The 16,374-nt window shown below is 32.6% G+C and overlaps 1 protein-coding gene across 1 annotated transcript; it reads left to right on the top strand.

Moving 5' to 3' along the window:
* Window positions 1–2,593: 2,593 nt before the first annotated feature.
* Window positions 2,594–14,152, top strand: LOC132269081 (GTPase LSG1-2). The gene is made up of 7 exons (XM_059770104.1): window positions 2,594–3,007; window positions 5,177–5,278; window positions 5,360–5,446; window positions 7,426–7,519; window positions 10,028–10,084; window positions 12,618–12,697; window positions 12,799–14,152. Exons 1-7 carry the CDS (start codon window positions 2,784–2,786, stop codon window positions 13,943–13,945), a joined length of 1,791 nt encoding a protein of 596 aa, XP_059626087.1. The 5' UTR covers window positions 2,594–2,783; the 3' UTR covers window positions 13,946–14,152.
* Window positions 14,153–16,374: the final 2,222 nt, after the last annotated feature.

Consider the following 16,374-nt stretch of genomic DNA (forward strand, 5'->3'; position numbering starts at 1 on the left):
TATAGATGAACAAAATTAATAACAATTTATTAAATTTTGACTAAACTGTATCAAATAACAAATAAAATTAATGTCATGGCTTATGATATTTGGGGGTGGGGTAGTAGAAGATGAAGAAAGGATTGGAATATATGGATGGAAGGAATGATGATACGATGTTACACTTAAATGGTCACTCTGGTCGTTATATTTCAAGTCTAGTAATTTTTTTACCTTTTATTGAGTTTAAGGTCCTGTAAAGCATTTTTTTTTTTTCAATTTTGGTTACCAAATTTTAAATTTTCTTTTGTTTGAAACAAATTTTGAAAAAAAAAGAAGTAATACTAATCCGATCAATCCAAGTAATTTATAGATAAATAAAAGTTTATAATTTTGTATTTTTAAGATTATATATTATCTATATAAAATTAGAAATTAGAAACATTTGAATAAAAGATTACGCAGGCCTTTGAAAATTTTGTTGCAGACAAATGAAAAATACATGAAATTTTAAAATATTTGTATTCAAATTTAATGTGAAAATTCATTTTAAAAACGATTTATTGTAAAAAAATATATTTTTATAAATAAAAAAGGTTTGTTTTAATTTGGATAATAACTTAATTCAACACTGAATTATAAACAAGTTAAGCTATTGTCCAATTAAGTGCATTTGATAATGTAATGTGGATATTAATAAAAATGATAAATGATTATCAAAATGTGGTAAAAATTTTAAAATATAAAAAATATTTGAAATTAGAATTGGAGAAATTTTTTTCAATTAACATAGCCTAACCACTCTCCCACAGTTAAACTGCAAATAAAATGGAATATGCCATCCCAACAATTAAAACAAGCTAATAGTATCTAATAGTACTACTCCGTATAAGATAAAATTTGAACAGTCATCAAAATATAAGGGTAATATACAATGACATTATTTGAGGTTTATGTTTATAATTTATTACAGACAAATACAACCTGACCTCACACCCCGTAAATTTAATAAAGCTAGCAAAATCACTCCCAATTACATTATTGCCTTTTGATAATTTAATTATTGAAATTATCTATTTAACTTTTATAAGTTATTTTATTGGACCAAATTTACTCTGTAACAACGTATTCTCACATTAATAAACCAAACAACACCACCACCAACAAGTACTTAGGCATTCAGTAATAAATTTAAACACATATATAATTACTTGTAATTCAATAAAAATATATCAATAATTAAATTTTAGTAAAAGAAAATGTATAATTTATTTCAATAAAATACATAGCAACATTTCTATATCAAAATATATCAATAATTGAATTTTTGTGTATTAATTTATTTAATAATATAATAGCAGAAAATACTAACAATAATAATATAGAATTAGGAAATATTGAAATTAAATAAAAGGAAAATATAATTAGAGAAGGAAATATATAGTATTAAAAAACTTAGTTAATAATAATAATATAATTGTAGGAAATTTAATTAGAGAATAAAATATATAATATTTAAAAACTGAATTATTGAAATTCAATAAATGGAATTATATATATATATATATATATATATTTTACCATAAAGGAAATCTAATTAAAGAAGAAAATATATAATATTAAAAAAATATTTATTTAATTAAAAAAAAGAAATCGAATCACATATTGTAGTAGGAAATACTAAAATTTAATACAAGAAAATTTAATTAAACAAAGAAATATATGATTTATCTTAATAAATACATAAACAACAATACTATATCAAAATATATCGCAATAAAAATCCTAAACTAAAAATTATATATGCAAAATTATTTTTATTTTTTATAATTTATTTTAAATTTTTAGAATGTTATTTATTTCAATGAATAATATATTTTTATAATATTATTTATATATAATAAATAATAATGCAAAATTATTCTCATTGTTAGAAATATAAAACAAAATATAGAGCCAAAAAAATTATAAAACACTATAGATGAAAAGGAATGAAGAGTTTCTATTACTTCTTCTCTTTTCGATGTATATTCTTATCAGAATTCATTTATATTTATAGACAAATTTTCACTTCTAATTCGCTATAATTTTCCCTCACTTCTCTTTAACATCCCACGCCCGGACACACAATCCATTCATTTTCCTCAAACATACAACTTCATATAATGCCAGCAATGCATTTAATGATTGACCCCACATTTACTTATAACACTTACATATAATTTTGTCCTTTACAAATACATACTTTTACTTCTGCTTATATCATATATGTGTTTTATTAGTAATTATATATGCATGTAAATTTACTACCGAATGTTGAAGTAAATATTGGTGATGGTAATGGTGAAATTTGATTTATTAATGCGAGAATATATTATTAGAGAGGATTAGTTTGGTTTTATAATATGTGTTATAAAATTTAAAAATATAATTTAAATATTTAAATAGGTCAGTCAAAGCCTCAAAGGACAAGAATATTATTGGAATATTTTTGTTAATTTTATTAAAGTCGAAGGAGTCATTATTCAAAAGAGATCATTTTATATCTGCCTGTAGTAAGCCTAAACGTCAGGGCCTGTCATTGTAAATTACTTAAACTATAAATATAGGGAGAAAAAAAACGAAAAGATAAAAAGAAAAGAAAAAGAGAACGTTTTCGATTTGCAAACCTACTCCTCACCACCGCCGTTGGATAGAAAGCTCGACAGGGGAGGGAAGAGAAGAGAAGAGAAGAGTAGGGAAGAGAGAGAAAGAGTATTGGGGGGTGTTGGGGTTTTTGGGTTTCATAAACCAGTCAAGAACTGATGGGGAAGAGCGAGAAAACGGGGCTAGGAAGGTCCCTAGTGAAGCACCACAATCAGATGATCCAACAATCCAAAGAGAAGGGTCAATTCTATAAGAATAATCAAAAGAAGGTGCTCGAATCAATCACCGAAGTCAGCAATATCGACGCTGTCATCCAACAGGCCGAAGAGACAGAAAACCTCTTCTCCCTCGAGAACCCAATTCCCAATCTTCTCATCGATCCGTACGTTAATTGCATTCACAATTTTTTCATGTTCAATATCACCATGTTTCATGTTCTTTCTTTCTCTAATATCACCATGTTTCATGTTCTCTCTTTCTCTATATATATAAATATATCATTTAGTTCATACAAAAAAAAAAATGCTTAAATGAATTTGATGGGTTATACTAATGTTTGGTTGCCGAGGAGGAAAAAAAAAAACTAAATGAGTTGCAGATTATGTTTAGTGTTAGGAAAGGGAGGGAAAAAACACCTAAATGTGTTGTAGGTTTTGTTTAATGTTATTCTTTCATATAGAACAATTTCAAACTTCATTTGAAGGTTAGCCTGAAGGTTTTGCTGCAAATAAACCAAGCTGAACTCAACTAAGGCTAAGTCTGCCACTGTTCAATTGTTCTTCTAATAGACGAGCCATATTTAGGCTTAAGATTGGCTTGTTTACTTAATGAACAAAAACTAGCCAAGCTTGAAGCTTTTCTTGTTCATTTGCTGCCTACTTGTGCCGTGAGTTTCAACTGCCTTTAAAAATCATAAAGATGGCTATGCAGAAAATTAGGTATTCGATTATGATCAAAAGCATATGTTTTTGCATCATGCAGAGGTCATTATGTTTTAATTATGTGAGCATTATGTTTTAATTATGTGAGCATTATGTTTTAATTCAGCGTGCATTGTTAGGTAAATTTTGGCCTCCATAGTTGTCATTCTATACAAGCTTGCTTGGTAAATTTATCTCTTTCCTCTCCTATTTGCTTTATGGGTTGGGATTTTATCGAATCCTTATTGACTAGATTTAAAGAATTAGTTGTTTGGGCATTCTCAATGGAGAGGCAGCTAAGAGTTCTGGCCACCGGACTTGTGTTGATAATATGGATGATGATTCAGTCTCATTTTTTTGCATGATATTCAAATTAGTTTCTCATTATTTACTGCATTAAGGAGGTTAGTACTGGAAGGGACACGCTTCGACTCTGTTACCAAAATTGACAATTTTTATAATATGTGCTCCCTTGCTAATGTATTTGCTTTGTGTTTTATTTAATTGATCTTTAGAATATCATGACATTACTAATATATCTATATTTTCTTTCTTTCTATTTTATTTTTCTTTCCCCACTCCCAATTTTGCATTGACATTTTTAACTTTATGGATTAATGTTATCCATACTGTAGGGACGCCATAATGTTGTTTGGCTAAGAAAAAACCTTTTCATGAAATGAGGGTTGCAAAAAATGAAATGTTGGTATATATGTGTGGCAAGATAAGAAAAAATATAAAGTTAGAAATGAACATGTTTTTCGTGAGATGGTTGAAGTAGCACTTATTGGAGGTAAAATGGAAAAAACCTATTAAGATGGTTTGGCCATGTCCAGACAGCTGTAGTGGTTAAGAAAAGTGATGTGGTGTGGTGGTTTTTGAGGGTAATGTTACCGGAAGGGAAGACCAAAACTATTATGAGTTGAGAGAGATTGGATTGATATAATTAAATAATGTTTAATTGAGGCTATGACCATGATGAAACAAAATTATATCTGACCTTAAATAGTTGAAAAAATGCTTTGTTGTGTTGGATAGTGGTGTGGTGGTTATTGAGGGTAATGTTACTGGAAGGGAACACCAAAACTAGTATGAGTTGAGAGAGATGGGATTGATATAATTAAATAATGTTTAATTGAGATTATGACCATGATGAAACAAAATTATATCTGACCTTAAATAGTTGAAAAAATGCTTTGTTGTGTTGGATAGCTTGAATATTATGACATGACTGATATCTCTATAATTTTTTTGATTGCTATTTTCTTCCACCACAACCTGTTTTGCATCATACTATTAATGAAGGAAGACAGATTTACTTGTTGAAAATATATTGCAGATTTATTTGCTTAGCATTTATTTATGTGTAGATGTTATAGATTTACTCCCTAATGGTATTGCAAATATTGTTTCAGCATATTGTGTTCCTTGCCATCCTTGCTTCTTCTTGAGGCCGTATAGTTGTTGTATCTGTCATAAAACTCATGCCTATTAACATATGTATGGTCTTCTCCTTGTCACGCCTCCCCCCACCCACCCAACACACGCACTAAAAAAACAAAAAAAGTTTCCCTATCCATGTGCTTGAGTGGATTATTTTGTAATGCCCATGGCTTGATTTATGGGTGTAGGGACTCGAGTTCCAGCATCAGCAACATGACACCTGAGGAGAGGAGAGAACAACAGAAGAAAGAGGAGGCGTTGCATGCTAGCAGTCTACGTGTTCCACGCAGGCATGTATTTCTTATGCCTAAGGTATAGGTCCCAACTTTCTAGAGTATGTGCAGAATCTTGAATTTTTTATTTTTTTTCAGGCCACCATGGAATACTAAAATGTCTGTGGAGGAACTCGATTTCAATGAAAGACAAGCTTTTTTGGTCTGGCGTCGCAGCCTTGCAAGGTTAGGTTTAGGTCATGTAATCATGTGATGTTTGATTCAGGCACATAAGCAAACATTTAATGAAATATATATATATTTCAATTATTATTATTATTATTGTTTTATTCACTATTTTATGGGTAAATGAAAATTAAATATTGGTCTTTGTAACACAGAATCATACATATCATGCTACATGTTACAAGTTGCTGGGGGGTTACAAGGGGGAGAAGGAACTAAAAACTGTTTAAACTGCTTCTAGTGGCCTCTGATACAGTTTTTACTTATAAAACAACAACAACAACAACCAAGCCCTTTTCCCAACTACTTGGGGTCAGCTACATGAATCCTATGTTTCCATTCCGCTATCTTTAAGGCCATATCATCCATCAATCCGCAGGCTATCATATCCACAGTTTTTACTTGTTAAAAAAAATACAGTTTTTATTTCAGCTTTCCCCAATGGTAAAAATTAGGGTGTGCAAGAGGAGCTTCGAGGGACTTTCTTCCAAGGGGTAAAAGGACCATTTTTTGAAAAAAGAAAGTTTTTTACATGATTAGTTTAATATGGGGGAAATAAATGAGCTGAACATCTAAAAATATCAGTGTAGGATGACCCAATGCAATTTAATTTTCTTCTCTCTTACTTTCTTGTTGAAGGAAGTTGTCTTGGAAGAGAGGAGGGGAATGTTTGTTTTTAGTTTTTTGGGAAGAGGGTTAATGAAAAAAACGAGGTTACCATGTAAAGATATCGTCCGAGGATGACCCAATTCAACTTGATTTCCTTCTCTTTTACTTTGTTGCTGACAGAAGTTATCTATGCGGGAAAAAGAACTTTTCTTCAAGATTCGTTACTTCTTGAATTATTGAAGATATTATATTCTTTGATCTGTTAATTAGGGCTTATTAGTTGCCAAAATTGAATCAGAATTCATGTTGCAATTTTCAATTTTATTAAATCAGGAGTTAAGGTGGAATAATACTTCTTCTTGGCAAGGGATGGAATTATAGTTCATTTGATTGGATGACACTAATATCTTGATTCTTGCAGTATGCGGTAAGAATTTTTATCCAAATTTTTAATGAAAAGATTTAAAATGGTCAAAAGTAAATATAAGAAAAAAAAATTCAGATGCGGCTATATGAATAAATCTGGAAATGGAAAAGCTTCAGACCAATCAGCTATTGATGAACAAATTGAACTACTTTGGAAGGAACCCAAAATGTTTGGAATGTTTGTGATATACTGACATATGATACGGAATTACTTAGGTAGCAACCCAAAACATTTGGAACATCATGTGTTTATACGAGAGGAGTCATGGGAGGCTTTTGCAACAACATTTCATAGCTTCAATACGTCATTTGTTTACATTTTATCATTGATGCTAAGTTTTTGTTGAATAATTCTATGATAAAAATTCATTACATGAGATTGATTGGTACAACATTAACAAAACAAGTGGTTATTGTAATAAAGAAACTGTAATGCCTAAGAATAGGTGTAGGGTTATGTTATTTTCTGTGCTTTTGTTGTTCGCCACTATGAACCTCTTCTTCTTTTCTGTGCTTTTGTTGTTCCCCACTATGAACCTCTTTGAATTTTATTTTTAAGTTAAACAACATTTGAACAGTTAGTTGATATACCTATTTTCCATTTCAGAAAATTGAAGCATAGAATCACAGTTTAGTTTCTTGTGGCCCACTTTATATTGGGGTTGAGCAATTTCTGATTCTGAGCCCCAGTTGTTCCACATGCCAAGTGAGAGCTTATGCCTTTTAATTTCCCTATCACTATAATCTAATGATAATTTTTTTGAAAAATCACTTGGTCTTTGTTTCATGCATATTCTTATTGTTATCTTTTATTGTTTATTTATCTTTTATCTAATTTGAACTCTTATATCCTGTTCGATTTCTTCTCGTTTTGTTTTTAATTTTTTATATTTTTTATGTTCATGTCCTTATAATTATACCCTCTAAGCAAATTATTCCTGCAGACTTGAGGAGAATGAGAAGCTTGTTCTTACTCCATTCGAGAAGAACCTAGATATCTGGAGACAACTTTGGCGTGTGGTTGAACGCAGTGATCTGGTAAGGCCATGTCGTGTTTTAGAGAATTGTATATTCTGCACTTAAAGAGTGTGCTTCTATTTAAGTGGATGTCTGCTTTGTAACGCAGTTCAATAGATGAGATTAGAAGAGTATAAAACTCATGTTTGTTTATGTTTTTTCTGCTTAGAGGAAAATGATAATTTTGATGTACTCTGTGTTATTTGATACCTTCTTCCTCTATCATTCTTTTGTTCTTTTCTTTTATATGTTGTTATTATTATTTTTTATTTTCATGCCTAATTGGTCCTCTTTTCTCCTCCGGAGTCTCTCTCCCTCTCTATAACATATATTTAACCAAAAGAAGTTCTTAAGAGAATGGAAAAGCAATCTCCAGCTAAAGAATATAATCTATCTGCTCCTTTTCTCGGTCCCCACACCCGCCCCCCCCCCCCCCCCCCCAAAAAAAAAAAAAAAAAAAAACTCTTCCAGTTAATTAAAGCTTCAGTTTTTTCAATTTTGTTTTAGCTGATGGTGAAGTTTGTTAGTTCTACTGATCTTTCAAAGTTGTTTGGGTTGCGATACTTGCTGGAAAAAAAAAAACTTTTACTTTTCATAAGTGCAAGTTCCTGAGAACTCTTTTATTATGTTCCTTTTGTCAAATTAGTGCTTCAGAACTTGTGAAGTACCATGTAATATTCAAATATTACATAAAGACGTCGTTTTACCCTTGTCTGTGTGTCCTTGGTTTTGGAGATTTGATAGATCTGACTCTTAGACATAACCACACCAGACATTTGTACATGAGTCTAGGTAGGAAGGCTAGATGCTAGCTTGGGCTTCTTTGTTCTGGGTTGTCCTTGTCCAACCCTTTGACCAGTGATGTCCTGGTCCTGGTCCTGAATTTTTGACATTGGGTTGTCCTTGCCCTTCCCATTTACCATCTCTATTTGTAGATAGCAGTTTATCATGGAAAACAGGCAAAGCTGTTAACAGTTTTTGAGTAATAGTGTTTGTTAGAGCAGATTGCATACTTGGTAGATCACACATCCTTAATATGTCTCACAATGGATAATATTATAGTGTTGCAGAGGAGAAAATGTACCATGTCGTTGGCTACCCATTAGAAGGAAGTTTTATTATATAATATTAAAATATCAACCGGCAAAAATATTGCAGCACCTTATTTGTTTTTGCTGTTAGCAGAAATGATGAATTATTTTCTGCAGTTTTATTTTTTATTTCCTGAATGGGGGTTGTTGTATAAAAGAACTAAAAAGTACAGAGATTAGTGAAAGGCATACCTTCACAGTATATCATAGGAAAATAATAGAACCATTTCCGGTACAAAGATAAAAGAAAACTTAGAAGAAATGTAAAAATGGAAACAGGACTACAAATCATGTGGAAGCAACAGTCCTAACAAGTGCTAGCATTCCCAAAGGACTATAGAACCATCATGTTCTGCCTTATTATTTTTTATATTCTCTCATTTTTGAAGCATGAACATTTGAATTCCTGTTCATGCCTTTTCATATTTACCTACCCCTTTTGTATTCATCCTTCTCATGTCTATCTGGTGAAATATTTTCTGATTAAATGAGATAGGCCGCACAAGTTCTTTTCTACCCAACCTGGCATTAGTATGGTGTCTTTAGGAGCCCGAAGAATCGAGAGGAGAGGGTATTTTAGGTAGCTGAAAAGTAGAAAATTCTTTGTTCAGATCTTAAAAAAAATATGACAACACTCACTTCTCACTAGTAATAGAACTAGTAGAAGTACAAAATAAACTCTTATAACTCCGACAATGATGATGAAGATGAGAAGCGTTCTATGCAATTTCCCGTTGCATATGAGTTATCAGTTTAAGAGTTGTCTTAGAACTGTGATGCATGCTAGATCCTCCAACTTATTTCAGTTTGCATAGCTGATACTTAGAAACTGTGATGGTTATTCGTATTTGGTAAAATTTTTCAGGCTGTAATTTTATTAAGCATGGATCTCATCAGTTTTTCATGTTCCATCCATTTATGTATCTTTTGCTCATAAGTCGTGATCCGCATTCTACTCATGAAAAGTGGACCTCTTAAGTATTTTTCTCCATTGAAGAGATGTTCAATGCAATTTCCATAGAAAATAACATTGAAGTCCAGATCCAGGATCAAAGCTATCCCAAAAAATAGCCCAAGAAATGACCAGGTGCTGATGACGGATTTTTTAAGTTATCCTTAAAAAGGTGTTTACAAATTTTAATCAGCCATTGATACCCCCTTCATATAAATTGCATTTGGATCTTCATCTTCCTCTATTTGTTATTTTGTATCTCTTTAGTTAATTTCTTATTACAAAGTGTAATAAAAAATGGAGATCAATTTTTTTATTAATTGGGAGTTGAGGAAACAATCAACAATCTCATATGAGCTTGGTTAAAGTGGTCATTCAAAATTTTTCCCTTCCTTTTCCTTGATTTTATAAATTTTGGTTTAGTGTTTCTTTTTGGATAGTTGATTGACCTTGTGTAAACGCTGATCTCTCTCTCTCTCTCTCCAGCTTGTGATGGTGGTTGATGCACGAGACCCGCTTTTCTACCGTTGCCCTGATCTTGAGGTAAGAAATTTATGTTTCTAGTTTAGACACTGCTTAAATAGAGTGACAGAATAACATGGCATATTTAGGAAAAACTTTTGGCAAATTATTCTCTAAAAAATTTGGAGGATGCAAGTATATTATTAACCAAAATCTAATAGTAGGTGACATTCTACACACACATATTAAGCACATCTTCAGAACTTTGGTACTATAAAATGCAATGTGCTGGTATTGTTTTATTTATTTGTTATTATTTTTATAGCTGTAATTACATTAATGACTTTAAACTTTACTCAAGCTTTAACCCGCATGGGTGGCCCAGTGGTTATGGGTTCTCCTGGGGCGAACTGTAACGCGGACGTACTGGGTTTGACTCTCACAGGGCGCAAGAATACCTTAAATGATATGTGTGGTTTGGGGTTATTGCACATATTTGGGGTTTGCCTTGTAGTCTCGTGTACTAATGAAGACCACCGGGTTGGAAGGGTTCCTTGTTACCGGGGGCGGGGGGGGCCCGGGGACTTCTTTTCAAGCTTTCATTTGAAGATATAGCATTATGTAGCAGTACCTAAATTTAATTGAAGGGAGGATTGTACATTTGATCTTAGGGAATCTTCTTTGCCCCTTGCACAAACTTGAGCATTTGTGGTGCGAAGGTCATCAAATTTCTTTGCAACATGTCTTTCCTTCTTTCCATAAACTGTTACTTTTATTTTCCTTTTTGTTTTTTTTAATTATAAACTAGAGTGAATGTGATCTTTTATTATTCTCTGACAGGTGTGTATTTGTTGCGTTTGTTTAACTAGTTGTTGCTTAACCAAGATATTTCTTAGAGCTTGAGAATTTTCCTTCTACTCTAATATTAGCTTCCCTTCTCGTTGTTAAATATAAGAAAATCAGCATGAAAATCATTGCCAAAAAATCCAACTTGACAAATGGAAGATTACCTGTATCTTCTATCTTATGTTCATTAGGTATCTTTGCTCTCAGAATTAGCTATTTATATAGTTGTATCCATTAACACATTGCTTTTTTTATGTGCATTATTAGCTGGCGGCTGTATTTTCAGAATTATGATTTATGTAGTCATATTGTTAGCATGTTGCCAGTCATCGTGAAACCCATTACCACCAACTGTTAGCTTCAGTTATCTCTCTTGCCAGTCATCGTGAAACCCATTACCACCAACTGTTAGCTTCAGTCATATCTCTTGCCACCCTCAAGATAAAGTGCAGTGTTCTAGTTTTGCTTTCGACAGTGTTGTACTTGTCAAGAAAAGTAACTTTGAACTCCATTAGGATCTTCTTTTACTTAATCTGGGAGTTGTAATCGTAAAGGTCAGACCCACTACTTCTTCACTTAGTGGCTCTTTATTGTAGTTCTCAACTTCTCGTAACTGAATTCTCTTAAACGTGTTCTTTGATAAAAATTTGATGACACGGTGCTTAAGTCCTTTTTATACTTTTAACTGGGTGGGGGAAAAAAAAACGAAGAATATAATTTTTGACCTTGATTTCTGTTTTATACAGCTCTGAGAACAATGAACTGTTATTAGAAATTGCTCCAAATAGACCCTAAAGGATGGCGAAAACTGGAGGTGTTGAAAATATTAAGAAAATCACGTAGAAGGAATTATCTATACTCATGTAGAGGAGGGGGGCCCACCTTTTAAGATTTCAACACCTGGATTCCGTAGACATTCACATTCACATTCACTGATGAATAGTTAAGGTAAATAGGTAAATGGATCTACTTTTGATTAAAGACAATGAAGTTTGATTTATTTATTTATTTTTTCTAAGCACGCGTTATTAAGCAGCCAAAAAGGCTAAAAACAATGAGGAAACCCTCCAAACAACAGAACAATTAGAAACATCCACTTCAAAAAATTGGCAAGCAGGGAAAGAAACAAGAAAAACCCACAAAGGGGAACACGGAACAAAGAAGGTAGAGCACAAGCTCCTAAACAATCCAACAAGAAATATCAAACATGGACACAACACTCAGTGACTATAAGTTGAACATTCCCACCAGATCTTGTAGATTAATGGCCAGAGTGTCTGCAACATTCCAAATAATTTGACGAGCTGTCTGAATAGGATTGGCAATAATTTCATCAAGAAACTTTTGATTCAGACTCCACCAAATATGCCGCAAGGTATATGTAAATGTTAGTTTCAGCAATTTACTGCAGAGATGCTTGGTAGAGATTTTAGAGACAAACCACTCCAATTTATCAAAGTTACTGACAGTACTCCAGTCTCAATTGAATAGCTCGGCTAGCCATCTCCATATGGTTTGAGCAAAGCTGCAATAAAAAAATAGATGGTCTCTAGAATCAGAACTCAGCATACAATTATGGCAGACAGGAACCACATGTATGCCTCTATGCTGCAAATTCACCAGGGAAGGCAACTTATTCTGTATGGCCTACCACGAAGATACACTTGCAGCTGGCCTCCTCCTTTCCTCCATTTCTCCATTTGATCTAACATGGAGCTGATTTCATAACCAGACATATTGACATGATATTGATTTTGTTCAAATGCAGGCATATGCACGAGAAATTGATGCGCACAAGAGGACGTTGCTTCTTATTAACAAGGCAGATCTTTTACCATTTTCTGTCAGGTTAGCATCTTATATGTTAAATTATCGACATTTCTGCTGCTACCTGACAACTTCCAAATTTTCCCACATCTTAGACCTTTTATATCTGGACATAATTGCAGAGACAAATGGGCAAAATACTTCCGCCTTCATGGGATTCTTTTTGTTTTCTGGTCAGCTAAGGCTGCTTCTGCAGCTCTTGAAGGAAAAAAACTTGGTGTTCCGTTAGAGATGCAAACTAACTGGCAAGAATCAGATGGCGCTGATACAAAAATATATGGGAGGGAGGAACTTTTAGCCCGTTTACAGTTTGAAGCAGAGGAGATAACCATGATGAGGGGGAAATCAGGTTCTGGTGTTTCTCCTCCTCCTCATGCTCATTCTCTTGGTGAAAATGTTGCAGGAAATACAGCATCTAAAAGTGTAGTAGTGGGATTTGTGGGGTACCCTAATGTGGGGAAAAGCTCAACTATCAATGCTTTGGTAGGTGAGAAACGGACAGGTGTCACCTCGACCCCAGGGAAGACAAAGCATTTCCAAACATTGATAATGTCTGATGAACTAACACTATGTGATTGCCCTGGATTAGTATTTCCATCCTTTACTAGCTCAAGATATGAGATGATTGCTTCTGGAGTTTTGCCAATTGATCGAATGAGTGAGCACAGGGAGGCTGTACAGGTTGTGGCAAATAGTGTACCTAGACTCATAATTGAGAATGTCTACAAAATTAGTTTGCCAAAACCCAAGCCTTATGAGCCACAGTCTCGTCCCCCTCTAGCGTCAGAATTTTTGAGAGCTTATTGTGCCTCTCGTGGGTATGTTGCCTCAAGTGGGCTGCCAGATGAGACTAGAGCTGCCCGACAAATTTTGAAGGATTACATTGATGGGAAACTTCAACATTTTGAAATGCCACCCGGATTGTCAAATGAAGAACCTGGCATGGAGGATGCCACCACATCCAGCTTGTCCGAGATGCATGAATCAGATTCATCTGATGCTGAAAGCGCTCCAAATAGTGAAGGTGATAGTACACCCATTTCAGAGCATGTACTGAATGATCTCAATTCGTTTGACATGGATAATGGACTAGCTTCCAAGGAGGTTATGGTTAAGAAAAAGCCTGCGAAAGCATCCTATAAACAACACAAGAAGCCTCAGAGGAAAAAAGACCGCTCATGGAGGGTTCGGGATGACGATGGTGATGGGATGGCGGTTGTTAGAGTCTTCCAGAATCGGGAGAAGACAGGTCATGTGAAGGTTGGTTAGTACCAGGTTAAAGCTACGGGTATAACTACATCTTTTTTTTTTTTTTTTTGTTTTTGTTATCATGCTGGTCCAGCAAAGCCATGATGGCTAACAATATGGTGGTTCTACTTAAGATGGCTCTGTATTATTAGAACACCTACATTTGTTTGTAGTGGGTTGTTGACAACTTGTTTTAAGGAATGGTGTGGATAATGATGGTCAGTATCATATTATAATTCTATTTTTTTTTTTAAATAAAAAAAGAAAAGTAAAAGTAATGAAGAAAAATATGTTCATATTTTTGTGGCAAAGAACTTGTTTGATGGGGGCTTCAGAAGGACTTCCTAGCCCTAGGACTTCCTAGCCCTAGAAGTCTTCATAAAAAAAAATTGGGGTGTTTGTTGAAACAGAACATTTTGCAAAAGATGGAAGTTGGAACTTGGGATAGGGTAGGTGAAAAAATGTGTGATTTTAATTCCCCTTTGTAACCCATTTTTCTGATAAAATATATCATCTAATTTAAATCCTATAATTGGATTGTGTTTTGGGACCAAATCCAAATCTTAAGAGAAATCATACCACTAGAAATTAATCGTAAGGTTTTACAAAAGATGTGCTTGCAGTCAGAGAATTGGATTTTGATTTGGGGGAAATATGATTGAAGGTAAATTAATGAAAAATCTGCTTCAGGTACACGTAGTTGGTTTTAATGGTCTATAAATTAGCTGAATTTTTCAAATAATAATGATGATAGTATATGTGAAAATAATTTAAATATACCTTTTCTAATATAAAATTAATGAAACGGTTAATTTTATATTTACATATAGCAATTTCTAATAGGTAAAGAAACACTCCTAAATATGCTTTCTGACCAAAAAAGACACTATTGGAAGATGTCAGGGATGTTTAAATATGGTGTAAATAGGTCCCTCTGACAAATTTAAACCCTAAGTTAAATAAATTACCCCTACTTAACCTTTTTATAATATATATAAAAATAAATAATTTTATAAAATGACCGAAAATTACACTATTGGAGGACGCTGGCAATGGACAAGTAAGATAAAAATAAAAAATAAAAGTATAAAAGAAAAGTAAAGATAAAAATAAAAAATAAAAATAAAGTGTAAACTAAAGTAAACAAATTTTTTCCAAACTCCGAAAACCTGCACACTGATATTGGGAAATTTTTTTTTTATTTGTTTAATAGTGTTGGTACAAAAAAAAAAAGAAAAAAAAATTAATAGAAAAATGTAAATTGGAATCTCGAAAAATTTAAATCCTTATTTTACAAATTCTCAAAATTTAAAAAAAAAAAATGTTTAGAGATATATATAGAGAGAGAGAGAAAAAAGGTTTAATATATATTACAATTTATGTTTTAAAGATCAGAAATTGAGACAAGTGCATAAAACACCTTAAGGTATACTCTGCGTAGCACTTTTATCTTGAAAAAATGTGCAAAAAGCACCCCTAATCTTTTTATATTGTGCAAAAATACCCCATCTGACATAAATTAATGCTGTAATACTTGTTTTGTCCCTTTTACTCTTTCAAAAATGCCTAATATAACACACCTATATTATCAGATTAATAGCATATATACCCCATTGGACATTTTCGGAAGAGTAAAAGGGACAAAATGGGTATTACAACACTAATTTATATCAGATGGGGTATATTTGCACAATATGAAAAGATTATAGGTGTTTTTTGTACACTTTTTTAAAATAAAAGTGTTACGCAGAGTATAAATTAAGAGTGTTTTCTACACTTATCCCAATTTCTGATCTTTAAAACATAAATTGTATTTATCAGTAATTTAGTCTTGTAAAAAAAATTATAATTGGATAAAAAATTGATAGATTTAGAAATATTTTTACTTATTAATCTTTAAGAGTGAAAAACATACCTTATTTGAAAATATTTTTCAATATCAAATAGATTCGATCTTAAATTAATAATTTTAATGGTTGAAAAATCCATTATTAAGAGGATGGTGGAATTGGATAAATAATAAAGTTTGTTTTATGGCCAAATGCACAAATTCGGCCTCCAACCAAAATTTACCTAAAAGGTAAGAATATTTATAGTACCGAAAATGCCCTCAACATTTTAAAGAAGAAAATTTATATGGGTCCAATCTAAACATCGTAGGGCAATTTATCGCTCACTTCACGAGACGCATTCGCCACGCAGCAGGACAAGCAGACAGAGTCTCTTCTTTGTTTCTCCTCTTTTCCTCTTCTACAGGACGTTTTCAGGTACGCTCCTTTTCTTTTGGTCTCTTGTCCTTTATTTCCAGGGTTAGCGTTTGTAGAAAACCTAGAATTAACTATTAAGGTTTCATAAAACCAAAAATAAAAAATAATAATAATGATAATAAGCCTATATTTAGCTAGGGTTTGTGTTTCAAAACTTGACTGATTTTCTGTCTATCGGTTTTA

This window comes from Cornus florida, unplaced genomic scaffold (genome assembly GCF_030987335.1).
Source record: "Cornus florida cultivar Cherokee Brave unplaced genomic scaffold, ASM3098733v1 CherokeeBrave_3.0.0_Hap2_Chr08, whole genome shotgun sequence".
Classification (NCBI taxonomy): domain Eukaryota; kingdom Viridiplantae; phylum Streptophyta; class Magnoliopsida; order Cornales; family Cornaceae; genus Cornus; species Cornus florida.